Here is a 27,107-nt window from a genome sequence, read left to right as displayed (position 1 = left end):
GAAAAGATGGTGAAATGAATCATTTATCTAATCACTGACCTTTGTGGCTTCTTGGAACAGCACAAATAGAGCAAAAACGCCGCAAACAATAAGGATACTTTTGAATTAATATGTTTTGGTCCTTTTTACAGCTTCCATTGTGCGATGTTTTATCTACTTTTTATAAGCTTATTGTCGCTTCACTCCAAACGGGTGGCTTGAAACATGTGGCTATATTGGGGCACAGCAAACCCCAGACTATGAGCCCTAGTGTTTATGAAATAATGGTGTTGGAGTAAATATTCACTGAGTCAAGCTCATTCCATCAAGGCCGTTTAGAGTAATTAAAATGTCTTATATGCTCCAAATTTCAATCCTCTATAAAAGGATAGCAGATGATTTGGTATCAGCATCATGTATTGAAATCTGTGTTCAGGTTCAGTGACAACTGCATCTTCGCAATCCAAGGAGTCCATTGATTAAAACTACGTCAAGATTAATCGCTGGGGAAGAGCTATAATAGTGATATAAATGCCTGTTTTTATTGCAAGGTTTATTGGGAAGATTGGCAGTATTGGCTTAGATGATGATGAATTTCTGTTGTACCCATACGCAGTCCAACTTTCTGCCTTCAGTCTAAAACAACCGCTGGTGATACCACCTCAGACTTTGGTTAGTTCAGGTGTGCTTCTCACCTTTCCTCTCAAACAGTGGCGTTTTCCTCCCTTCTTTGTTTATATAACATGATTTCCCTTTCTTTTCCTCTGGCTGTCCTTGTACGTATGCTCTGTAACTCAGATTATTCCACCTGTGCAGGTGTGAACTAAACTATTTTACACCTTTTTAAATGAGTGAGGGGGCTTTTGGAGAATTTCCATCACTATTGGAAATGGAAAACTCTGATCAAACTGATTAACTGGAGTTGTATAGTAATGAAACTTCTTTTTTTGATACAGATTATCCTAAAATAGCCATTGTTTGTCCCTGCTGCCTTTATGTGCTCTTATTCCTCACTGCTAGGTATAAGATGTGTGACAACAACTGTGCACCAATACCAATCTTTCAGTCTAAAACTTGCATATTTCTTTTTTTTGTATTGAGCATGATTTTCAAATCAGTAAGAATGGGTCACCAATCGAGCAGCACAGCTCATAAACCTAAAGTCTGGATTTTTACTTTGATTGCCTTTGGGAAGGCACTGTGGAGAGCAGGAAAGAGACGAACACTCATTATCCAACTGCAGCTTAGGGGGATGGTGAGCTCGATCAGACTCCAGATCATGCTAAAATGATCTGACATGCTGTGAGAACTGATTGGCCTTAAACTATAAGAGATAGTAGAGGGCTCTGTAAGGTTAACCATTTTCTTGACCATGAGAAGGCAAAGTCAGAATAGCCGAAGCCGGAGGTTATATAAATAGAAAGCATTTCTTTCCCTTGCAGGAAGAGTGAGCGCGTAAGGAAAAGGAAACATCCTGTTCGGCCACTTTCGTGAGTCAAACTCCAAAGAATTGTAAATAAGTTCCCCAAAAAAGGCTCCACTCCCCGCAGAGCTTGTCCTCATGTGCAGAACTCTCACATGAGATGACACAGTGCTAAAAAAAGGCACTTGGTTGTCAGCTTGCAGAAAAGCATGAGCATGTGTCTTCATGCAATGGTGAGTTTTCGTGCACTAGAGGTGATCCTACCCAGAGGCAGGGAGCTGAAGCTGGATGGGAGTATGCATCCCCTAGCGATGCAAGAAAGAAGCCGCTATTAAGGTCAAAAGCACAAAATAACAGGAGATGAAGAGGGTGAAACGGCTGAGAATAGGAAGAGGAAAAAGCTGTAATGTAAATCTGTGGAGGTCTAAGACGCGAGCGGTCGCTTTGTCTTTTCGTCACCATAACCGAGGAATGTGTCACTGTGTTCTGCAGCACACGGGATCCTCTGTGAAACAGAAACCCTCCCAGCAATCATCCTTCCTCAGCTGATAGCCACCATCATTATTGCCATCATGACTCGGCAGCATATAAGCACGCAAATGCAACTGATCCATTTCATACTTTCAGAATGAGTCAACATTTGACGAAGAGATGGCGTCGCCAATCTTGATGTGATATGAGACTAAGTGTGGGTGTTAATCAAAGTCTTGAACTTGTGTGCAAGCGTATGCTGTATTTGCTGTGTTTGAAAAGAGAATGCATCAGAGTGATTGCCTGAATAAGTCCTTCAGCCTACACCTGACTAATGAAAGCAGAACGTTCCCCAGCTTTAATCAGAAAATTTCAATCATTATTCCCTCTAAAATCCTTGTTTCAGTTAGTCAACTAAAACTGTGCAGACAGATTACTGTATTTAACTGTTAAATATGCTGTTTTTGACATTATGATTGTGTGATATGGGACAGAAAAAGGAAACATCACAACTTTGAAGCAGGGACATTGTGGTTATTGGTCGGTCGAGCCTGAGAACTGTCAGATTGTTTTATGTCGTCTTGTGATGGCACAAGACGGGACTTGAAGCTCATCTGAACAAGTTCGAGCAGATTTGTTCAAACTGACACCTTAACAAAGTAAAGCACCTTAGAAAAGACTTCCTGTAAAAGAAAGATGGCTTTTGTATTGATCTTTGGTAACTGTTGTGAATAATATGCTTTAAACGTACGGTATTTAATTATTTAGCCAGAGGCCACTGGAGGAACGAGCTGTGTTAACAATCCCTTAAAACAACTTGGGAAACTTGCATTTCAATTCTCTCAGCTGTGTTATTGTAGGAGCAACAACTTACAGTTAAAACAAAAGATACAAAAGTATATTTATGTTACTGATGCCGCTAGTGGAACATTTGGCAGCGATTATGAGTGAATACTGATTCCCCCTGTAGTGCATAAGGACATCCAGGCTTTACAAATGTAATTGAGCTGAATGGTTACTGTTTAGAAGGGGCTTCTGTCTCCCTTGGAGAAGAATTTCTTGTTGTGTCACTTGGAGATATTCTCTATGATTGGTCAGATGCAATGACTTAAATTGGATATCATTGGCTACAGTTACATGATGTTTTTTAATTCGGAATTAAATAATTCGGAATTAACATATCCTCCTACAAGTTTACATGAAAATAATTCCGAATGAAGGTTTACATGAAACACGTCCTTACTTTATTCCTCTTTAGAGCGGCGGGTTGGAAAGGGTTCTGATTGGACAGAGGGTGCACAGGCCATATGACATATCGTGGAAATAAACAAAGTTGGCACCCTGGTTCTCGTCTTTTCAGCAGTAACTTGTAAAAACTAGATCAGTACCAGTTTCTGTGCTATTTTTACCATACTTTTGAAGCACCAGCTCAACACAAGCATACTACTTCACTTTTTGGAGCAACTGAGAAGGAGAAGACAGTTAGACCACCAAATACCAGAGGTAAAAGAACGCGCATCATTGAGACAGGAGAAGGTAGCGAGCATGTGCAGAACGACGAAATTAACTTAGAGCGGAATCAAGGTTTACATGACAGAGGAATTAAATAGTTCGGAATTAAAATGTGAATAAACCAGCCACTTACATCGGAATTAATTTCAATTCCGAATAGAAATTTGCATTAGGAATTAAGTGTTTACATGGTCGTTTTTTTTATCAGTTTAAAGCGTAATTAACATTTATTTGGAATTAAACAGAAATTAAAACTCCCATGTAAATGTAGCAAATGTTTTCACTCTCTGACTTTAAAACTAAGTTGTTGGGGTTTTTTTTCTATCCTGGAATATATTTTTATTCTCATATACAGATGTGGTTGAGTCCAGTTAAGTCTGAGGAAACTCTCAACTGTTTCAAATAAAGACTAAAAACTTATTTGTTGCCTTTTTAAAAGTAACTGTTAATTACAGTTAAAAGTGTAACTTTTATTGTCTTTTTATTTGATATTGTTTTTCTTTTAAAAGTTGTTTTTAATGTTCTCCACACCGTGCTGGAACGCGTTTTGCTCTTTAAAATGTTCTTTTGTAAATCACTGAATTGTCTTGTACACGAAATGTGCTGTGCAAATAAACTTGCCTTCCCTTGAGTATTTAATCAAAAGGCTAACAACATAGAACGTTGTGAGCTGAAGTAACGCAAAGACTGAATGCTGATTGGCTGAGCCTTCACTCAGGCGAGAAAGGCATTACGACGACTAAGGACTGGTGGAATGACACAAATATCAATTGTTTCCCCATAGTCCAGTGTCAGCACAATGAAAGAGATATTCTTCCTGCAGATTCCTTTGCTGGCAAGACTACTAATAGTAGGTAAAAATGTATGTGTGACCAAAAAATATAAATAAAGAATATTCATTCATTCAGTTTCTGGAACCGCTGAATAGCTGGAGCTATCCCAGCAGCCTTCAGGCGAGAGTCGGGGTAAACCCCAGACAGGTCACCATTCCATTGCAAGGCCAACACAAACAGAAAAATAACCATTCACACTCATACTTATGGGCAATTTAAAGTAACCAATCAACCTAACATGCATGTCTTTGGACGGTGGGAGGAAGCCGTACCTGGACTACCTGCAGTATCAGGCATACATGGGAGAACATGCAAACTCCACACAGAAAGACCACCATTCAAGCCTCCCCCAGCCAAGGATCAAACCAGTGACCTTCTTGCTGTGAGACCAACTGCTGTGTTTATGTGTTTCTCAAGTGTTACATTGAACTCAGGAGAAATGTTTTACAAAGAAAAGTTATGAAACCAATCCAGACAACACAAGTGTGAATTGTTTTGACGAGAAACAAGTCGCACTCAATACCACGAGTATGAAGAAGTTGCTGAAACTGAATCAGCAATTTCAGCATGAGGGTAAGTCAGAAAGTGAGCTGAGGTCACTGACAGGGTGTAAAAACGGCATCATGAGCTTCCTCTGACACACTGCGGCTACTCACATACAGCCGCAGTGTGGTCTAACCTCTAGAAAGAAGCCTTCATCGCACCCTCCCTTAATATGCAGAGAGATTATCTTAGCTTAGCCAGCCAAGGTCGGCCCCGTTTGCCACCTGAAATGTGTCTTTGCAGCAACATCTAATGATAAAAAGGCTCAAGTAAACACTGCAGTAGCTGTAATGCTTACAGCAGCAACGGAAGCTCCATTCCTCTTTAACAATCCTGGTTTTACCTAAACATTTTGATCTACAGCAGAAGTAAAAAGAACGTATACCCAAAGGTCTCTCAAGGATAACAAATTTCAGCCGGTCTCATCTATGAATCGTCCCTTCAACTATTTAGGTGGAGCTGTTAATATTAGAGGAGAAGAGCAGGGTGGGGCAGTTGTGGCTGTGGGAGGAAAAGAGCAGTGGAGAATATTCAGGAAACACAGAGGACAGAGGGAGGGATGGCAAAAAAAAAAACAAAAAAAAACAAGATGTAAGGACTTCTTGTAAGGAGATGTAAGGAGAACCTGAAAACTCTTCATTTCCCAAGGCTACAGAAATCCCATTATTTCCCTTTGCATTGCCTCAGCACATAAAGTCAAATATCACCGCATTTTATAACCAAAGTGCTGAGTAATAAAAACAAAAGAAAAGGTGTCTGTGCAGTTGTTCAAAGTAGATGAGAATGTTCAGCTGAGCAGAGCAGCGATTTGATAGGAGCCAACGTGTTTCAAAGGGCATGAGGCGATGAACAGCAACAAAACAGAGAAGTTAACAGATGCAGTAACCTTTCTTCTTTTTATGAATCAGAGTCCCGTTTGGCTTATCCTTGTCTCTTTCCCAGCTTCTCTGCAACAATTCCCAGCAGTGTCTCAACCACATAACTTCCACTCCCAGCCTATCAAATACTGGCCCTATGTTTAGATGGGTTTATGCCAAGTAGAAAAAAAATATTTATCAGGTTTATTAGGTTTAAGATACACCAAAGCAAGACATTAATCCACTCAATCATTTGGAAATTAGGTGTTGCAAAGTGTAAAACTACAACACAGACGAAAAGGGATAAGAGAAATGAATTGGATGTTTATGGTGCCTTCAGAGTCGGGAAAGGGAGTTCCTCAACTATGACTGTGTCAAGATAGAATGGAAGGACGCTGTATTTCTTGCAATATATTCCTCATTTTTGATCCTTAGTGATTTTGAGATGACAAGAATTTAAATCTATACTACACTTGTGTGAAAAGTAATTGCCATCTTAAAAAAAAAATCTGTTTAAATCCACTTCCAGTTTTTTGGGGAAGGGTTAGTAAATGCTTCCCAGTCGCTAGATAGTAGCAGAGGGAATTGCTTCCTCTTTGGTTTCTGCTTCCTTTTACAAACCGCCATCTTGTGTCTGATGGCTTACAGCTCTGTAATTAATAGCATTATGTCAGTTTCTGGGTCCATAAGCTCAATGTAAACCCATACTGGCGGATTTACACTGCATAAAGAGCCTCATCCAACCCATTCACACGCCAACACACACCGCAGGCTAAAGACACTGTGTTCTCTTCAGCTCACTCACTTGAGTGAAGTTGTGTCAAGAGCCATTAATAAGAACATGATTATATGGAGACACACTTCCTGTACAAATGAAGACAAATCAAGTTAAGCTATTCAGTGTGTATTCTTGTATGTGTTTTTGAGGCATAGCATCACCCATCAAAGTTCTGGCTATGACTTCTATGGACACCCAGAGAACCCGATCGATGCCAGAAGCTTCCCACCAAGAGAACAAGGAAACAACTGACTACAGTCCATAAGACTTTCTGCAATAAACCTTTTTTTTCTTCTTTCCATTAGCCAGACCTAACTAAGCATCCTTTAGTTCTGCACAGAACCAGCCCAGAAACCCTTTTTGCGAACAGAATCGAATAATACTGAGAGGCTGAAAGGAGGTGTGTGTTTTATTAAACTGCCAGCAGAGCAGTGCAGCACCGATGTTCTTTTTCTAAAACTACAAAAAGCCTGTGACAGAGACTTGGCTGTAGGGTACCTCCATAATTCTCTTAGATGCTTTATAATGTGCCCACTACCACAGAGAGACTTAGTGGGGCAAAGTTTTTCTTTTCTATTCTCATCACAAAAGGCTTTTATGGTACGAAGAGTTTCCTTTTTTTATTGTTTCCTTTCTAGATATCCAGTCTAGAAGATGCAGTTTGTGTGCAAACAGACCAAGCAAACAGTGTCACTTACTGCCATTAATGTTACTTTATGCTGTAATACATGTAAGTGCAACAAACAGTAAATCGGCACTGGACTTTTCATGCTTCTGCTTATCTATTTTCTCCACTTTGTCACTTTTTGAGTCAAACTGAAACTTCATTCAAGATTTCAGAACAAAACACCAAAATATGCTGAGCGATCTTCTGCAACCAGCTCTGTAATGAATGCAGTCCACTGTGACTGCATGCATGTGTCTGCACAATGCTACAACCATCCACGCACACACACACACAGACACACAACGGCCACACTGTTCTAGTCAGGATGGAAACTTGCTGTACCGGGAAGTCTGACTGTGCCAGCCAGCTTACAAAGTCCTCACTGTGTGTGTGCATGTGTGTGTGTGTGTGTGTGTGTGAGAGAGACTGTGTGTAAGTCAGTTGGCCTTCTAAAAACACACTGCTGCCCATACTGGAACAGTGCTACAAGCGTGGGCAGGCGGCAGTTTTACTTCAAGCTTTAATGTTGTGCGCAGCTTGGCACTTTTTTGTGAATCTCACTGTGCTAAATTTAGTGACTAAAATGTCCCGTTTCCATAGAAATACCAGCACATAAACAACGTAAACACGCCTTAACTCTTCACAGATACATATCTGACCAGATAGTTCAAACTGAAACTTGTCGATTATCTGAGGGTGCATTCACATCAGGATAGTCCGCTAGATAGTCCGATTGGGGACTCAGCTCAGTTTTAGGGGGTGCCCTAAGATTTTACTGCTGTTCTTGAATATTATTGAGCTTTTGACTTTTTTTGGGATTAAATGACCGGGAGATACCACGTCACCGTAACGTGGGCGAAGTTACTGGCAAATTGTTTTTACCATGCCAGTTTCAGACTGGTTTTTGTCAAGGTAACTGCTCAGTCTTTGTATGAACAGCTGCTGATGGCAAACTCATAATATGTAAATTCATGATAAAAGCTCTTTTATGCTCAACATTAAATGCAGATCTGCGAATGGTAGTAGCCCTCTGTCTGTCCACTGCGTTCATTTTTGTATGGATTTCAGTACCACAGGGGCTCTCTAGTCATGACCAAACTTGCTAAAGAATAAAGCATGTCCATCAAACGCATTTAGAAAATGCATTTAAAAGCTGTGCATCAGAAACGAAACTCATGACACACGTAAAAGTTTCTATAACTCAGTGGACAAATGATCTGCTGTTACATCTGCAGGAAAGACTCATGGCTATGGTGTTATTCTGATTTACCAGCACAAACAAGGGAAAAACCTGAGAATCACTCATATGCTCTATTTTTTAAGTCATCACAAAAGGTAATAGTGGTTTTAAGCACTTACATATTTACTGTCTTAAATCATGACATGTTTGTTTTCCTCTCGAATACTTATATTTGCTTGAGTTTTGGGGCATTACAACTGGATTCAAGAGATGCCAAACTGGCCCCAGTCACACAATTGATGGAAACTAGGGCTGCAGGATTATGACCAAAATAATAATCGCGATTATTTTGATTAATATTGTTATCATGATTATTAATCAGTTTTGATGCAGCTGTATTTTCCATTCTCGACATGACTTGTTCTCATCAGTCTAAACTTGTTACATCCTCCACGAGAAGCTTCGCCTGAAGTCGGGAGGATCAACGGCGATATCTGCTTTTTGTGCAGTGAAGCTGCTTATTTTTTAACGAGCAACTTTGTCCGCGGGAGGGCTGGTTGTATTCGTGGTTGGGTTCGTGTATTTAAATGTCACATGTTGTGAAAATGTTTGTATTATTACCACCTCAGTTAGTTGTTTAATCAAAACAATCTGTTTTACCTGGAACAAGGAAAATGCAGAAGCGGCATTTAACAGCTAATCTATGTTAGCCACGCCCACCTCAAATGTCCAACCAATCCAAAGATACTTAACTGGCTGCTGGTAAAAGGTGTGCATGTGCAATATAAAAAACTTAACGGAAAATACTGCAGTAAAGCGCCTCATTGTGTCATAAACAAGAGAGCTTCATATGAAACGACAGACCTTTCCTATCATCCAAACAATACATATTGTCATATTGCCCAGCCCTAATTTCATATAATCTAGGTTTTGAAAGTTTGGATATTGTTGGCCCTGTGATGGACTGGCGACCTGTCCAGGGTGAACTCTCTCTTTCCGCCAATGATAGCTGGGAAAGGCTCAACCTTGCGGTTAAGAAGATGGCTGGATAGATAGTTTTGTCTTTTAACAGCATAAATCACTAGTTTTCCATCACTAATTTGGGATATTTGTTAGTCAAGTCTTTAGGTTTTCCTTTAAAACAGAGGTGTGTTGCAGCAGAGAAACTCCTAACATTTGTAGGACTGTGGCACTCGAGGACCGGAGTTGCCTACCCCTGCTTTAGATCATAGACAGTGGTCTTAATGCCAGTATCTATGTAGGCATTAATGAAATTCCTATTATTGATAAGCAAAGCCGCAAACTAGTTGCTTTCTAGGCTGAAATAAAAAAGCAGCCTCCAGATGACTGTTATTTTCCACACCCACAGTTTAGGCCCTACTTCCACTCAGTGCTAACTCAAGTGCATCACTTGAGACAATATAACTACTTTTATGGTGCTTTTTCTGCAACCCCTACAGGCTGTATACAATTTGTTTTGTTTGTTTGCTGTGCTGGTTTTTTTTTTTTTTCCATTTCTTCTTTAACACATAGGTTGGTCTTGCAAACAGTACTGCAACAACATAAGGACTACAGGCTCAATTTTTTCATTATGTTGGTTTTAAGGCCTGAAAATCTGTAAAGGCTAGAAAGCAGATGACATAAAAAATGTTGTATATTTCTTCCTTTCCTTTTTTCTAAACAATCATGCTCATTTTGTCATCTTGTATGGTATCCTGTTCCAACCAATGAAACTTCGAGCCTAAAGAAAATCTATATGCAGTGCATGAAGACAATTCTAATAAAATGCCTGGCAACACTGCTGCTCAGTCTCCAGCCCTTTTAGGGTGCAAGTGAGGGGATTATTGATCGTTGCCATTTAGGATGACACCAGTTGAGCGCAGCCATTAGCTCGCCATCCTCCCAGACGCTGACTGCATTGAGACCACTCTCTTTTATCAGAAAGGGCACAAAGGTGCCAACTAAGATGAACACAGTCCAGCCACAATAAAGAAGAGAGCAATGTCACCCTTCATCTTTTCCATCATGACCTTACATGTCTTTTCTGATGTCTTTCTGGTATGCTTCTTTGTGTAGTCTGGTCTGTATCTATTCAAATTTCTTTGCCCCAAACTTGTTTTCCTCTTTTTTTTCCAGCATTATCTCCCCTGTCAAACACTTGACCTTTGTCTGGCAGTGTTTTCTGTCTGCGTCTGCTTGTGCCAACTCCGTGTCCCCTGTTTCTCTGCGGGTGTCCTCTCACTTCATCACGCTGTCTGTCCGCCTTAACCTTACATACTCAGCTTTCTCGTCTCATCAAGCTCAGGGGTCTGGGAAGGATCCTTCACAAAAGTCGGTTCAAGAAAAGGGCAGAAATGCAAACCCTGTCTTTGTTTCCTTTTTTCTGAGAATATCAGAAATGAAAACAAAATCACAACTACACTTTTGCTCAATCAGTGAGCTTGACAGGATTAGGATGTTTCTATTTCTGTCCCAAACTCTCCATCTTGTCCTTTTTCTTTCATCCCCTAATCCCTCTGTCTTTCTCCATTCCTCTCCGTGAGCCTTAGGGGAGCATCCAGAGGCAAACTCATTCTCCTTCTCCTCCTTCCTCCTTCTCCCAAAGCCCTGCTGCTCTCATCGAGCCCATCTCCCCCCTCTTTGTCAATCTTTCACCCTAATCTCCATAATGCAGTCTCTGGCAGGAGCTGCTGTGCTTGCTGTGTCCGGGGTTGGGCCCTGGCTGGCTCTGGCACGATGAGCAGGTATCTATACGGGCACTCTCTCTTCTAGTAATTGCACCTAAGGCACACAGAGCTCAGCAAACTGGAGGGGTGGGAGCAAGGTCTGTGTCACATACACAAGATGTCAAGTATTGTTTGAGAAATGACCTCTTTTCACCTGCAGGATGCAGACTTTGCTACCTATAACAAGTCTTGCAGACACATGTAAATCAGTATTCACTGTCATTGTAATGAACTAAAGAAATATGTCAGCTGTTTCTTTTGTTCTTTTTCTGTCTGCCTAAAAGGAAACTACTCCCCTTGCATTATATAAATTATAAATTACTCTGGATCAACATGAAACTTATGAGGAGTACATTGTTTGTATAAATGAATAGAGTTTGATCAATACACTGGCAAGGTGACATCAGACATGATGGGATTATTAAAGATTTATCGTCTGCATCTACAGCAGAGTACTTTGTTGTTTCATTAAGGATGCATTATTGGATGGGAATGAATGGAAAGTAACCAGTTTAATATTTACAAGGTGTTTAATGCTCAGCTTATCTGCTTTATTAGATGAGTGTATAAGTGTGTTTTGTCAGATTTTTTGTTTAGAGCTGGAGGCATCAGCTGCAACAGCAGCCAGACAGTCATAACTTTAAGCTGGCAGACAACACCAATTAATTTTTTACAATTAATTGTCTAAATTCACCTACAAACTAGCAACTATGAGGTAAACAATCTGCTATTTTAATCATATCCATGACTATGGAGCTGTTGTTATTACAATCCACTTGCCCAGAATCTTTTTAAAAGCAAGTAACAAAAACCTCCCATCCACCAAATTACTGTCATTGCACCTTTTGTCTTGCCTGGGAGGAAAAATAATGATATAGTTTTTTGTTTATTGAGTCAAACAGAGTCTGAAAACAAAAACCTGCTAAAACAAAGTCCAACAAAAGTTAAATTAAAGCCTAAAAACTAATGATGAAACATATTGAAAAAGTAAAAAGGATGAAACCATTTTAGCTCAGGATGAGAACACCAGCTTCCTGGGTGAAAGTCTTGTTTTAGCCAGTTTTATCTCAGTCTTTCTGTATATATACATTATGAAAAACAAATCATAACTTTCTGGCAAAAAGTACTTTATTTTCCTTCTCCTTTCTATATTTTCTTACTCACTGAGACAACAGCATCTATCAGCACCAAGTACATACATATATCAATACTATATCTATCCATTCTTTATTTTATCTTAAAAAAAATACATTCAACATACTGAAGTAGTCCTTTAAGTGAGGAAGCATGCCTTTAACTACACACCAGGTGGTCCACATAAGAGTTGTGCATCATTGCTACCTGCTACAATGCACCTGCAGAGAAATAAATGAATAGAAGCACAGAGGAGGGAATCACTTAGTGGTCGCCACAGGGAAGGTTAGTAACACCTGGCAAACTACCCAAAGACGAACCATGGATGCTAGATTTTTATCAGCTGAATAGATTTACATGCCATGTGCCATTTTGAACACAAGCTATCCTCAAAAGCTCGACAAGACAGCACAAAGAAATGCAAAAACAGAAATCTGAATCTGGTAGCTTGATCGGGGGAAAAGCATGAAAATAAGCAGCAGGTGAAAAACATCTTGTTGTGGCAGAATCTGGCAGGTAAAGTTGGAAGAACATGAGGGATGAGCTGGATTAATGACAATCATAAATGATAAGAGGTCTAAAACATCTTGTCATTATCAGTCTGTCACCATCACACAAATGTGCAACTTTCTGTAATACATGCCGCAAGTAATAAGACCATGTCATCCATTCAGTCTAATTTCCATTTTACAGCCTTTTGATAGAACGAATCACAAAGCCTTGACTCAAACTGTGGGGTTTATTGCCCTTGGCCACTGGGTGTGTGTTTGTTGGCATGTCCACCTCTGCATGTGCCCTGTGTTTCACCCTGAACTCTGATGTACCTCTGTCAGTGCGGTGGACCGTATGAAAAGCAATGACAAATTTAATGGCTTCCATAATCATTGCTGTCAATGTTCCATTGAGTGAAGTGGTTACTTCCACTTCCACAGTTATGCATCTCTGACACAGTAATTTCTAGTCAGGCAAATGATAAGTCGGCATTTCTGTGCTCGATTAAACCCCTTGTAAAAATAGGGTTCTGCGGTGATTCTGATGAGAAGAAGTTTTCTTTGTGTGCTTTCGTTTGCTGATGCCAGCTGTAAATGCTGCTGAAGGTGTCACTTCGTTTTGGCTTAAAGTGTGATAATAATGACCACTGATGGTGACATTTAGACTTTGATCTCCTGAGAACAGGGCTCAGTGTGGCAGTTGTTGGTATCGAATAGGGGTGGGAGAAAAAAAAATTGTTTCACATAAAAATCAGGATTTTTTTGTATTACAATTTTTAAAAATCGATTTATTTTTTTTGGTCAAAAAGCAATTTTTCTTCTTCAATTTTAAATGTTTATATGTTTTGATGTCAGATGGAGGAGAAGTTGCTGCTTTTCTCCAGCAGAGGGTGAAATGTTTCTCGTCAGCTGTAGTAACCTGAAATTATATCTGTTTTAGAAAACACTTAAACAGAAGACGGAAAATTGTGGACAACCTGCAAAAATGCGCAGAGATAAAACCTCCATCATCACATTTTAAGTAAAAACTGTAGACACATTTTGTATTTTTTTGCTTTGAAGGAAAAAGACGAGCTGATCATGTCAAAAACTGTAAACTCTGGAATGCACCAATATTGCGGTAACACGACTAACGTTAATGCCCAACTAGAAAGACACCACCTTGAGGTAAATGCAGAACTACGGAATAAATCGTATAAACTTACACATAGTTGATTTATTTATTTGGAAAATCTGGCTCGTGATATAGTCTATAAACTTGGTCATCATACAACTTTTTCAAATGGTCTGTAAAAATTGGCAATACAAAGGAATCACAATTTAAATTGAATTGGCACCTGAAAAATAGCAAAAAATTTAATTGTGAGAAAAGCATATCGTCCCTGCCTGAGTACTGACTCGTGTGACTTTGGCAGCTTCACAGTCAAACAAACCAAAATGGGAAATGTAAAAGAAAGGTGATTTAGAGAGGAGTTCCTACACACAATCCCTTACCTCACTGGCTGCCCAACGACTTTTGACGTTGACGTTTTGTTGTTTCGGTATTTGCAAAGCCCATTTGGCTAGGCGTGTGCCAGGACACCTCCTAAATGACACCCCCAGCACACACCCAACATATTGTAAATGCACGCCAAGTACGCACCCTAAAGACGCTGCAACATACGCAACTGGCCAAAGGAATCACTTTTGCAAAAGTGGTTTTGCAGAACCCGAAGGCTACAGTTTTAGGACCACGGTCTCAATTCAACACAGTTTGTAACATCACTTTTCAATACTATGCAGATGTGTCAAAGTGGTTACGGTTAAAGAGTAAACTCTTAAACTGTATTTATAATAGTGCGGTGTCTGCATCAAGTCAGGCCCGCATAGCTGACATAGGTGCAGTGTGTGTTTATACTTGAGCATAGGGTCTGCAAATGGTAAATATGTTGGTATTAGTCAATGAACTTCACAGGGTTGAGTGTTTTTTTTTTTCATGATTTGCTTCAGTTCCAAACAGTATTTTCTGTTTTAGAACTAAAATAGCGTAGATTTATCTACATACATACATACAGACAGACAGACACACAAGATCCAAACATCCAGAAACACAATCGTGCTCTGACCAATCACAAAGGAGTACTTCCACGTAGCTGTGTTCACAAATTTGAGATGCACATCAGGTCTAAAAAGGTGCATGCCGTTCATTTGTGGACCTACGCAGAGCCTATGGTGTTTAAGGCGTTACCGCCCTGACGCAAATGGTGCACTAATATAAATCCCTTTAGGCTGAGAGTTTAGTTGCTTTTAATCATGCATAAGCGTAATTATTATCGCTGCCGCGTTTGTTTGAAGTGATTTTTGTGCATGCTGCTGCCATCTTTTCTGGTCTTAAATTAAATCAAATACTAACTGCCTATGTTAATGGACTTGTTTATATCCCAGTAACTGAAGAACTTTATTCTAAGTTATTCTAAGGGTCTAAGTTCTCTAATGTGCCCCCTAGTGGTATCCTCTAGTAAAAAGAACAAGCGAATATGTGAACATTTACAGTCATGATAGTGCTGGTTGCACATGCAAGCAAGGTTATAAAGCAAGTGTATTCTCATCTTTATAACAGCCAATTTGCATTCATATGAACTAGATATTGTGGAAAATGGATGTCCTGGTACTGTGGTCCTATTGTGGTACTGCATTCCGCAGGACTTCAAAACATCCCCACATTGCACATGCTCTGCTTTACAATGAGCAAGGCTGACCATCACTTCATGCTACATGTGACTAATGAGACAGATTTGATGCCACATGAATACAAGCGATATTATTCACCTGATATAAATGCCATTAAAACACACAGACCTCACAGAGAGAATGATCTTTAAAAGCAACTCTAGTTATTGTGAAAATACATTGTGGAAACGTGTTTGTGTTCTGGTGTGGGACATAGTGCAACAACGGAAAAACTGACAGATGTATTTTATTTGTTATCTCTTAAAATACTGCAACATTACACTGCTGTCAGCAGAGCTGAGGTCTCCAGCCTGGTTTGTTAGAGTCTCGGCCGATGCTTAATGGCTGCCCGGTAGATCTGTCAGCAAACTCATGCTTCATTTATACTGTTGGCTGAGATTGTTTTTCTGTCTGCACCAACTAATACAACAAATCTATCTTCTTCTTCTTCTTATCACTTGATAAGTGAAAACAGAGAAGTGATTTTTGCAGAAAAACAATCATCTGGTAACTCTTATGATCTAATTGTTTTATTTTTTTAAAGATAAAATCTTTAATAAAGTGCTGAACCGCTGTTTATAGTGTTGTGGTGAACGTTTGAGGAAACTGCACCATTTCGGCACAAAAGCATTGTTACCATATTACTGAAAGTTCACACTGACATGGGTTTTCAATTTATTTGAGCAACAATATGCAAGATTTACGACCCGAGTGGGATTGCTTTTCAGCTTCATATGCGAGTCCCTATGCATGGAGGGAAAAAAAAAATGATTTGAAGGTGGACTCTCTTTCTCTTCTTTTTTCATGCCAGTGATTCCTCAGAGAATGTACCTGCCCATCATTGCCGCGCCTGTGGGGTCTCATGGGGCAGTGAGGGAACTGGGGGAGGGGAAATAATGAGAGCTCACAGAGAATTCACATACTTTGGCTCTGTGGGGGTTCTCCCCGTTTATCCTCTGATTTCAGCTGCAAATCCGCCACCCTGACGAAAGGGACACGCCTTCCAATGACCTATCTCTCGCAATCCAAAAGCAACAGAGACCTGTGATTGCACCTCAGCAGCCTTTTGGGTGCTCGGCACCACACAACGGTGAGCTGAGACACTTCAAAGTGTCTAACCGAGCACTGAGCTCGAGCCACATCGCATTGTTTCAGCTTGTCAGATCCTCTAGCTGCACAATCCACAGTTCCCTGCCACCCAAAACAAAGGCGGCTAATTATTTCCACCATAAGTTTCAAGTTGCATTGGGCTTTAAAAGTTCAATAAACAACCTATATGTATCTCCTCATTCCTGTCTTTTGCTTTTCTCTCTGCGGGTGGCCTTAAATGATACAGTTGCTCAGTGCTGTATGAGGGGAAAAATGGCATAATAAAGCAGGAGGGAGAGAAAGAAATGAAGACAGAACACCTACTGCGGGAGAAGATCTTTACTGATGGAGGAAGATACCGCTTCTTCGCTTATGGGAACAAAATAGTGATCTTGTGTCATGAAAATGACATATAATCCCATAAAGACCAAAGTACAAATCAGGGCATCATTATATGATGTTTTTACTGATATTATGATTTTAAAAAAAACAAAAAAACAAATCTGGTTTGAGAGACTAATGTAATATTTGTAAAGCGGGAATAGTTGAAGCAGATCATTAGATAATCAGATAATACCAGGATTTTTCTCATCCTAACTGTGCTTTAACTTCTCTCCTTTCCACAGTGCAAAGTGAACTAAACTGGACAGGTTGAACAGATTCAACACCACCACTTCTCAGTGCCCACACCTCAGGTCTTCCAGTCCCTGAACCCCAGGCCAGACAACAACCTACAGCCCCACAACCACCTGTTTCCGTGGATATCATGGTAACAAGTTGCGGGAATAACAAGGTTGCGGTAGTGGAGCATGGAAAGTAGAGACGATAGGGGGGGGTCTAGACACAGGAGGGTGGAGGAAGTTCCCATTTATAATTCATGTCAGGAGAAATATCATCAGCACTGTGGCATTTTGGAATGAATTATTGATTGTTTCTTGGAAGCTTTATGTAAAATTTGCAGTGTGGGGGTCCTGATGGACAGTTAAGTAAAGCAGGAGGGCAGAAGCAGCCACAAAACTGTTTGCCGAGGCATGAGGGAGTGTCCTCAGGGAAGGAGGTAAATTCTCCCTACAGGGGAGAACATGGATGCCTCGTGAAGCCGTATAAAATAAAAAATAAAAACAAAACAAAACTGAAGGACATCCCAATCTGACTGACATCTTCCATCATATACTTAATGAATGCTGGCAGAGATATGAAGCAACAACAGGGCTAAAATTGGAAGGATTAGAAACTGGGTAGAGAGAGTGTACTGTACTATTACTAAGAGACTAAATTCCTGCCAAAGCCAGACACTGATCCTCCCAACAGGCACCGCTAACTGGACTGGAACTAGCTAGTCATAAAAAAAAGTTTTTAAATGAATCTATCTGGCAATCTCTTTGGAATCATACATCTCAATTTTGCAAGAGCAACAATAGAACAACTAATTTTAGGTTTATGGTAAAACCGCACCATTTGGAGTTTAACATAAAGGAAAACAACTCAAAACCAATCTTTGTTAACTTTTGAAGGCTAATGACCAAAGTAGCTGGTAATTAGAAGACAGCCAGCCAAAGAGGGATGGTCACCTGCCCAGAAATGCCAACGGAGAGTCAAGGAAGTATCTAATCTAGAAAGTCACTGAGGTGAGAGATGCCTCTCCACACTGGCCGTTAGCCTCTCTGTGGTAATGCTCAGCAGGAAGTGATCCTATGAGGAGCCGCTGTTTGATCCAGGTCAGCCTTTCCATTTGCTACTCAGTTACAAGTCAAGGAAAATCTTTGTGTAGATCAGCAGCAGTCTTCTGCAGAAATATAGCCAGCTGCTACAAATATAGACCCATCTGAAAACCCATAAGATTTCATATTGGCTCTTTTACTGTACAATAAGCAAAGAACTATGCGGAGAATGTGGACCATAACACAAATCTGACACGCAATCATCACATTCAAACTAAACACTTTGCTATAAATCTCAATGCACTTTTTCTCTTCACAAGGACAAGTAACAGATTCATTGCTTTAAAAAAGCCACTTGAGTTTAGACAGTAAAGGGCGGCTGCTGAGGACTTGGCCACTAATGGAAGGCAGCACATTCATCTGAATAGGTAACCCAGACTGCTTGACCGTTGACCCGCCCTTCATCACTTACTGCACGTTTTCTCGCTGGACTCTGGGACTCTGACACTCACGGATCACTACCTTTCCCTCCAGTTAGGTAAATCGATAGCAACACCACAGCACCATGAATGTAACCTTCCTCCTTGAGTGGACGCTCCAGCTTTAATTAATCCGCTCAGTCAAATGTAAACATGTTTCAACTTTAACTTCTACAGAAAGCAATACAGACAAATGCATTTGTGTACTTGGCATGTTTAAAAGTGCTCACACAGTGGGAACACAAGTGCACAAGGCCATGGGGTGTGTAACTGAGGTCAAAACATACTTCAGTAAATAGCATTCAGGCGGGCGGGTTGATGGTGGCTGCAGCACGTTCCAGATGTTAGCAGAACTGGGCGTGGATGCTAAGCAACAAGCTATTTTAAGCCACAGAGCGCAGAAAGGAAATGAAAGGAGCAGGAGTTCAGCGCGCACAGATTTCAGGGCAGCAGAGAGGGTAATCAAACACCGCCGTCCAATGGCAATCACGCTGTCTCGACACAATAGTAGCTCGCCTGCCCACTGGCTCGGTCTTATCACAACACACTCACTGTGAGAGTGGTGAGATGAATGAGTGGGAAGCGGAGGATAGTGAGGAAGGGGAAGAGATGGATGGGGAAATTGAGAGGAAGAGAAAAGCAGCAAAAGAAAGCGGGCAGTTGGTACAAATTAATTCAGGGGATTGGTGCTTGTTTGAACTGAGTTTCCATCTCAACGCCGCTCTCCACCTGTTTGGAGGTGTGTTTTGAGAGTTTGACAATAGATTAATGTAAGACGAGCTTGGACGCAAGTAAAACTTTTGGGAATAAAATAGCTCCTCTTGGCAAATTTTGAGCTGAAACTACCACTTTGTGTTTTTTAATCTCTGACAGACAGTTCAACTGGGTCTAAGTGGAGAAGTTCATAAATTAATATTTGAACATTACTGAGGCTTTGCTGCAAAACTGGTCCTGTGATGGACTGATGGCCTGTCCAGGGTGTACCCCGCCTCTAACCCAATGATTGCTGGGCTAGGCTCCAGCTTCCTACGACCTTGTATTGGACTAAGCAGTTAAGAAAATGGATGGATGGACAGATAGATGCTCCAAAGTTTGCCCAGTGACCCCTGAAGTAAGCTGCGAAGTGACAGCTATTTTAATGTACACAAACAAAACAAAAAAAACAAAAAAAAAAACAAAACAAAAAAAAACAACCTTGCATGTATGGACCGGTTTCCATTCCAACGCAGCTCACAAATAAAGTGAATTCACCTTGACACTGTACCATCAAGTCAATGAGCATCACTTTGATGGCTCTGACACTTCACAAGTCAGTCATGTCTCCACAGCGGCTCAGATGAGATTGAAACTGAAGCCAGCCGATCTGTCTGAATTTTAAATAAAATGATGCGACTCCATTTAATGACGATCCATAAGAACGCTTCTTTCCTTTCCTCGCTCGGCAGTCAGACGGAAAATTACCAAACTGTTGATAGATGGTTAACAGGTGCAGGATAATTATGCTAATCATGGCAACAGCCAAATAAACTGATTGCCATGTTCATTTAAATGACAGCAATGTTCCTTTGGTGGCTAATTAAACTAGGTTGGAAGAAAAGGAAACGAGGCGGTCGGGTTCAGAGTGAGGGAGGCGTTTAAATGAAAACCTTCTCTGGGGTCTACTGTAATAAGCTGTATTTCATTGGTTTAATGATGTCATAATGAATTTGTAAGGATGGGGGATGGGTTTAGGTGCAAGTGTGGCGATATGTGCATAAACCCATGAAGTTTACAACTAAAAAAAAAAAAAAAGAGGAAAAAGAAAGAAAAGAGCTAACAAGGGAGCTGGAACCAATGCTGCATGTGGCATTGAACGCTCCTGGAAGAAATGAAATCAGGATTGCAAGTAAAAATCAGTAGAGGACGTCGAGTAGGTTACGTGCTCCATCTGTTTCAATACTAGCTCTGGTGGGAAAGGTAAAGGAAGGGTGGAAAGCACAATGACTTTGTATCAGCATGGTGGTCCCAATGGCCTTGGCTTCCCTTTGTCCATGACCTGGGAAAACCATCATTAGAGACTGCATGGGCCAGGGGATTTGAACCTTTAATACCCCTACACCCAGTGTGGGGGTATTAAAGGTGAATAAGGGCTGATTAATGTTTACAGAAGCAGCAGGTACAAGGAAAAACTTTCTACTATTCCTGCTTTAATTCTATCATAATGTCACAACTACAAAGACCCCACATTACATTACAAATGTCCAGTAGCGCCAAGAGGGACGGTGGAGGTGATACCATTTTTTTTAAGTGCTGATAGGTTATATTTCATCTTTGAAAGCATCCACACTGTGGAGAAGAGGAAAAAGAAATTGGTATTCCAATCCCTCCGTTAGAAAAAAAACCCTTCAGATTCATTGAAGCGAGAAACTGTCAGCTTATGCACTTCTGGCAGGATGGATGATTTAGACACATCTCCTGTGTCTTTAGTCAATGACAATGCAATCACAGTATAATCAATGATGTAGCTGAAAAATGTGTAATTAAGCTGTAATTAAGCTGCAAAAGATTGCCTACTGACATCTAAACTAACAACACGTAGCAAGTGAAACTGCAAAAATGAAAAAACTCCAGAAGTGGTGAGTTTTTCTCAGCTACTATAAAACCAACTTGTCATTTTAAGGCACTCTATGTTGCTCTAAAACATCTTAAAACATCTAAAACATCTCACTTTCCAGCAATAATGCACAGAAGTGTTGCACAATTGTTCTGTTAGTGGTCTGGACAGTGCTGTTTGTTTTCAGCCCAGAACTTTTTTTTTATCTCAGATACCTCCGAGTCCAGAGAAGTCAACACTGGTCGTAGAATAGGTTACAGGATTCCGTTTTGCATTGTGAAGTTTAAAGTGGCATTTATGAACCTGACTCTAATGTAGTGCTTGACAAACATTTCCCTCAGTAATCCCTCACTTGTGTGGTTGTTCCGATTCAGACAACTTTAATCAACCCAAAGGGCAATTTATTTGCAGTTCACCTACATTCCTATAACATTTCCAATCAGTCAAGAGAACAATGGCCTCCGTCAGCACCAGGAGGTCAGCAATTATCATAGTCAAATGATAATAAAACCACTAAAGTAATTTAGGAAAGATATAAAAACCATCGGAACACAATTGTAAACTAAAAGAGTAAAGAGTGAAAGTTCAGGTTAAAACATCAATTATTAAAAGACTACTGTCAAAATTCAGCTGAAGGAAGAAATAAATGGCCTTCCTCAAAAGGAGCACAGAAGCAGCGACCCTGTGCAACATGGGATTGTGGTGTGTGTCTGTGTGTATGTGTTAATGATCAGGTATGTTTTTAATATATGTAAAGCAATTTGCACCTCTTCAAGTATGAAAGGTGCTGTACTAAAACAAAATTGATTGACTAAACTAGCTGGATGTTTTAACCATGAATTAAACTTATTGAGCTTACAGAGGTGTCCGGAATTAATTGTCATGTCTTTTTTGCTGTTAATATCCAAACAGGAATCACACCAGCCCACAAACTTCCCATTCAAAGCAGAAATATTCAACCATTCTACTGGAAATAAGGTTTTAATAACCTCATGAAAGCCCTAAATTGCCACTGTTTCAACATTTAAGAAATAAGTTTCAGACCTGAAAGGAAAAAAAATGGATGAATATTAAGTGTAGCTGGACCAGTGCATTACTTCTATATATTGTGAGAAGATGACATAGAAAGTGAAACCATTTTGTGATGATGCTAGAAGAACGAGATGAAAAAATGGCCTTTTCATAGTCCATTTATGAGTCATTCTTGCTATTTAAATGTATGCTACATTAGTGGGATCTACTCAGTTCAATATATTATAATGTGATGTTTGGCCTTAATGGAAAATCAATAGCGAGACAAGCCCACCACTGCTGAGACCATACAAAAGCAATTTCTAAATTGACATACGGAGGGTCTATGTGATTGATTCTGACTGGTGTTGGATTTTAATGCCGTTCGCTGCAAGCTCATTGACTCTCAGACATCGTCTTGTGGTTTATCTACAACCTGCCAAGTGAGTCCTTGTCTCCTTTTTCTTCTCTCTCATCTTCTATTTTTCCAGGGATTCATCTCATTCCACGCCAGGTGGAGTGCTTATGTTAGATCAGACCGGATGTTTTAGATAAATGAGGAAATGATTTTCAACAAACGCATCCTCATTGTCATTGATTGGTTAGGACATAATACAGTTAGGTCATACAATACCTCTACAAAGTAATCCCCTCGCTACAGTGCAAATAAAACGGGTTCGATCAGCTGAAAAGCTACAGCGTTATTCCCAACGGCAGCAGCTGTCATTTTTAATTTGATCGCATCATGATATCCTGGCTGTTTGTGTAAACTGCGCACAACTAAGAGGCTAACGCCCTGTAGGCCACCCCTCTGTGTGAGGCTGTACACATTTCAGACAAAAGGATTAAGAAGAAGAGAAACACTTCACTCTCAGTTGAAGTCAAAAGGATATGCCAATCTGGGATTAAAAGCCACCCCCCCCCTCCCCCCTCCATTGTCACTCACCTCATTTTCCAGACCCATGACAAGAAAAGATATCACACTCCTGTCACCCTTTTTCCTCCTTGTTTTAACATCCGATTCACACCTGATGCAACATCCGTGCACTAATTCCACTGTTTAGAGGGTTCCTCACCGCTGAATGCATTGAATTACAAATCTAGCCGATACCATTACAAACCTAGGGTTGAACCATTGACCTATTTCCATCCGTTCATCCACTTTTCATCACTCCAAATCCGGATCATAGAGACAGCAGAATAAAAAAAGAGTAACCAGATGTGCTTCTGCTCAGATATCATAACTAGAATCATACACAGGACATGGAATATTTTTGGGAAAAGTCCATCTGATAGGAGATTTTGCTCCAACTAACATATAAGGAACACCTAGAGGAATAACGGGCCTTTACCAAACCAAAAAAAAGCTTAATATGATCAAAATGAATATTTAAAAGCTGATTAAAAGACGATTTCAAGAGCATTTAAAAAAGCTTCTCTGTCCCTGATCTCCTGTAAGTATCACACAGACCTTTGTGGGTGGTCCCCACATAACTCCTCATTTATTTAATATAAAAAATCCACTCTATTATCCTATAAAACTCTCTATAAAGGGGATATGATTTGCCACTAAGGCAGCTACCTTTACAACTAATCCATGGACACACCCACTGTACTGCAGCTGCAGACTGGGAGAAAAGACAGTTAACTTATAAAAAGGTATTGTCAAGTATCAGGGAAACAAAACGTGGAATCTAAGCTCTTCTTGAATTTATCATTAAAAAACTTATCACAACCTGTCTTTTGTAAAATACTGAACTTCACACATGATTAAAGAACTGAGCTCAGAATCCCATGGGAAGATCACTTGAACCCATTTTTGTCAGAACACACCTGAAAAAGAGGGCTTAAATATGTAAACTCATTTTACTCTGGGCTCCCATCCCTGTTTTATTCAATATTAAGTGGTCCATTGGGCCAATATGTCAAAAACCAGGCCTCATTAGTTAATATGTACTGGTTCTGTCCCAGTCGGAAGTGTTTTACTCCATCACTTTAATGTTTAAAGTTAAATTAGACTTAGGTTAGGGTAAGTTATAAGGTGGGAGAGGTTATAGTTAGTATAAAGTACAATCGGGAGGGAGGAGTAGTTGGAGGTGTTAGTTAGGGTTAGGTATGGAGATGGGAGTGGTTATGATAAGTGTAAAATATAGTGGGGGCGTTATTGGTTCGGATTAGGTATAAAGGTCTGGTTAGTGTCAAGTACAGGTGGGGGGGTTTGACAGGAGGAGGAGGAGGAGGAGGAGGAGGAGGGGAGCAGATGCTCTGCTAACTCTGACTTTCTTAAAGGTACACAAAGTAGACCCAAGGAAAATGGCACGCTCTGTCTTTTCCACATTTCATGTCCTCCTTGTTGAGGAGCGCTGCTCCTCCCTGTAATGGCTTATTAAGAATGCCTGTGCTAACAGGAATGTTCATCTCCAATGTTACTGCCCCGTTACTATCGGTATGGCTCTTAGGCAACACATCCACCACAGGGCAGTTCAGAGTTCCGAGTTCACCTCCATGTTCCAACATTCATTTAAAGACACGTTACATAACTTTCTGAGCTTAAAACACTGAATTCCAGACTTGCTTGATGACACAGTTACATGTATCATGTGCATTTCTGAAGGCTACATATCCGTTTCAAGCGTAAAGCATGAATAGGCCTCAAATGACATTAGCCTGTTAAAATTTTCTCAGTGGTGACCAATCAGATTGGTCCAGTAGCTGGAGGTACAGTAGGCTTGTAGGGGACAGACTGCTAGGGGTGAAAAATAGTTCATTATTACTGTCTTTTTTCCATAAAGTTCCCACATTTGCCTTGTCTCATTGTTCAAATTATTCATTGTGCTCTTCTTCCTCATGTGCCTGTTCAGCTATATGTGGATACACTCGTTTGTTTACTCAAACTTAATGTAAATTTTAAAAATGGTGCAACAAGACATTCGAAACAAACAGATTTGCCTCATTAGTTGCTTTGCTTCCTTGTTATTGATAAAAACCCATAAGAAATCTCTGCTCATTGATATTACTCTTAAAAAGTTCTCCTATGCGAATAATCCCAACAAACATTACACTGCCTTTGCAGAGATCTCACATAAACACCTCTATATTTCGTCTCATTCCATTAGAAACTTGGAAAAATGTGTTGCTAACCTTAAATGAACTGGTTTCTGACATTTGTTTTGTTTGGAACCTTGCTTGACTGGATGCGAAGGTTTGAGACTCTCATTGGGACGGTGCAGAAGGCAGAAATGCTCATTCACTACACCGGCTGCTTATTTTGATCATGGTGTGCTTTCTAGGGTATTAAAAAAACAGCATATGGGCTCCAAAGGTTAATATAGAAATTTCACCAGAAGAGGTCTTTAACTCTAATCGTTTGGTGACATGAGAGGATATTGCTGACCTGGAGGCGTTATACCAAATGCTCATCTGAGCTCTCAGTGCTAAGCTGATGGTTAGTGTTTCCCAAGGATTTGAGTCTGAACTACCTTTAAAGCACATGCAAAACACACAGGAATGTTGAGCTGTACTTAAGATGCACCCGCATGCCCGCAAACTTCCATACAAATATGCATTTTTATACTTTTAAGAGAGCAAAACAACAAAAAGCATCAATTTGAAATGCCTAAGTAATACTTAGTTGTAAAAAGTACAAAAGAAAAACAGCTTATCGACCAAGATCTAACAGGAAAAAACACAAAATACTAAATTCCCACAATGTGCTTGTTGACTTAAAAAACTCAAATATTTAATTCCTCGTGTAATCTTTAACTCACCTTGCCGAAGTCTCTGACGTCAAATAGATCAAAAGGGTCGAACAGTTCGCTGTTCCGCAGGCCAAACTTGTCGTGACAGACCTTGAGAAACGTCCGGATGTTCTTCAGGCACAGGAACTACGAGGAGACGAGGAATGGAGATAAAACAACATAAATGTCTTGTAACAGCCAGATTAAACCAAAAAAAACAAAAACATCTATTCCTCTGGAACATAATCCACAGGCATGTTAAATAATCATTCTCGATGCAGCAGGATTCAGGTAAACATTTAATTTCATGGTTGATGAAGGCGATGCTGTCTGGTTCATCCCTTCCTGGAGAATGACTGTTTATCAAAAAGCAAAGGTTGTGCAGGGTGATTGCTACTCAAGCTGATGCTATGCTAGCAAACAAGGGCTTTCGGTTTACTTCACACTCGGATCATAAACTACAAGATCATCAATCTGCAGGCTTATGGAGACCAAACAGGCCAGCAAAACATTAAGAACCAATGAGGTGTTTAAACAAAAAAAATTAATTTAAGAGAGAAAAATATAAAAACTGAGTCGCATGATGCATGTTATCATAAACAATCAGCACATCTGGAACATACACACTGTTAAAGGAAACACTCATTCTCATGTCAGTTCTTTCAGAGAAAAGCTCAGGCCAGCATCAGCACCCAGAAATCTACAACCAAAAGAAGCACAAATGCCACAGCTGGTCGGCCCAGCTGGTCCAGGTTCCAGTCCCGGACTGGTTCCCTTTGCTGCAGATCATTCCCAGCTATCTCTGACCCCGTTTCCAGTCCAGCTACTGCTAAATAAAGGCCACTACGGCATATAAATCCTTAAAAATCTGCGCCCCATAAAACAACAAACTGTTCTTCACTTTGTAACAGTTTGAGCTCTAACAGCACTTATGCTGGAGCCCGTCTCCAGTTTTCCTTTCTTGGACCACTTTTGCAAAATCCTGACCGCTGCAGACTGGGATCATCCCACAGGATCCAACCGGGACAGTTTGTCCTTCTTTACATGCCTTTCCACATCCAGGAGCCACTTTCACAACAAAAAGCCTGTAGTTTTTTACAGCTTCTCAGATAAGGTTCACCACCCTCCAACAAACTGCATCTGAAAGTCGTGGAACCTATTTAGAAATATTTTCTTCAATTTGAACTTGTTTTAAAAATCTGACCGTAAATAATATAGAATATTTTTCAATAGC

The 27,107-nt window shown here is 40.3% G+C and overlaps 1 protein-coding gene across 1 annotated transcript in view; it reads right to left on the bottom strand.

The window, feature by feature from the left end:
• Positions 1-27,107, bottom strand: part of vav2 (vav 2 guanine nucleotide exchange factor) — a gene marked incomplete at both ends in the record, with an annotated part of 239,622 nt that overhangs the window by 146,497 nt on the left and 66,018 nt on the right. Inside the window, one exon of the mRNA XM_079256778.1 lies at positions 25,904-26,020. Coding sequence (XP_079112904.1) covers positions 25,904-26,020 — 117 coding nt within the window. The remainder of the gene's footprint in view (positions 1-25,903; positions 26,021-27,107) is intronic.

Source organism: Telmatherina bonti (assembly GCF_933228915.1).
Source record: "Telmatherina bonti genome assembly, chromosome: 17".
NCBI lineage: Eukaryota > Metazoa > Chordata > Actinopteri > Atheriniformes > Telmatherinidae > Telmatherina > Telmatherina bonti.
This window is presented reverse-complemented; position numbering and strand designations above follow the sequence as displayed.